Source organism: Octopus bimaculoides, chromosome 23 (assembly GCF_001194135.2).
Source record: "Octopus bimaculoides isolate UCB-OBI-ISO-001 chromosome 23, ASM119413v2, whole genome shotgun sequence".
Lineage (NCBI taxonomy): Eukaryota > Metazoa > Mollusca > Cephalopoda > Octopoda > Octopodidae > Octopus > Octopus bimaculoides.
Genome location: NC_069003.1, coordinates 29737454 through 29737682, shown reverse-complemented (window position 1 = coordinate 29737682; position 229 = coordinate 29737454). Strand labels below are relative to the sequence as shown.

At 29.7% G+C, this 229-nt stretch overlaps 1 protein-coding gene across 1 annotated transcript in view; it reads right to left on the bottom strand.

Annotated features, from left to right (window-relative positions):
* Positions 1-6: 6 nt before the first annotated feature.
* LOC106873155 (exostosin-like 3) overlaps positions 7-229 on the bottom strand; it is a gene marked incomplete at its 5' end in the record, with an annotated part of 21918 nt that continues 21695 nt past the window's right edge. The window contains one exon of the mRNA XM_052975953.1: positions 7-229. Coding sequence (XP_052831913.1) covers positions 133-229 — 97 coding nt within the window.

The window sequence follows — 229 nt, the reverse complement described above, 5'->3', positions numbered from 1 at the left end:
TTACATGAGCAGAGTAATTAACATGATTAACATATACTAAACAACTAGTTGTTTCTTTTAGAGTAGCACCGTTTTTCTTAGCTGCACACCATAGCTTATATATCATTTAAGAACTTTGAGTTAGTAAATAGTCTAATGCCTTAAATAGTCTGTTATAAACCGTGTAAATATCAACGGTGTGTAACCGTAGACTTCTGAGAAAAAATTCAAACAATATTTTCTTTTGAAA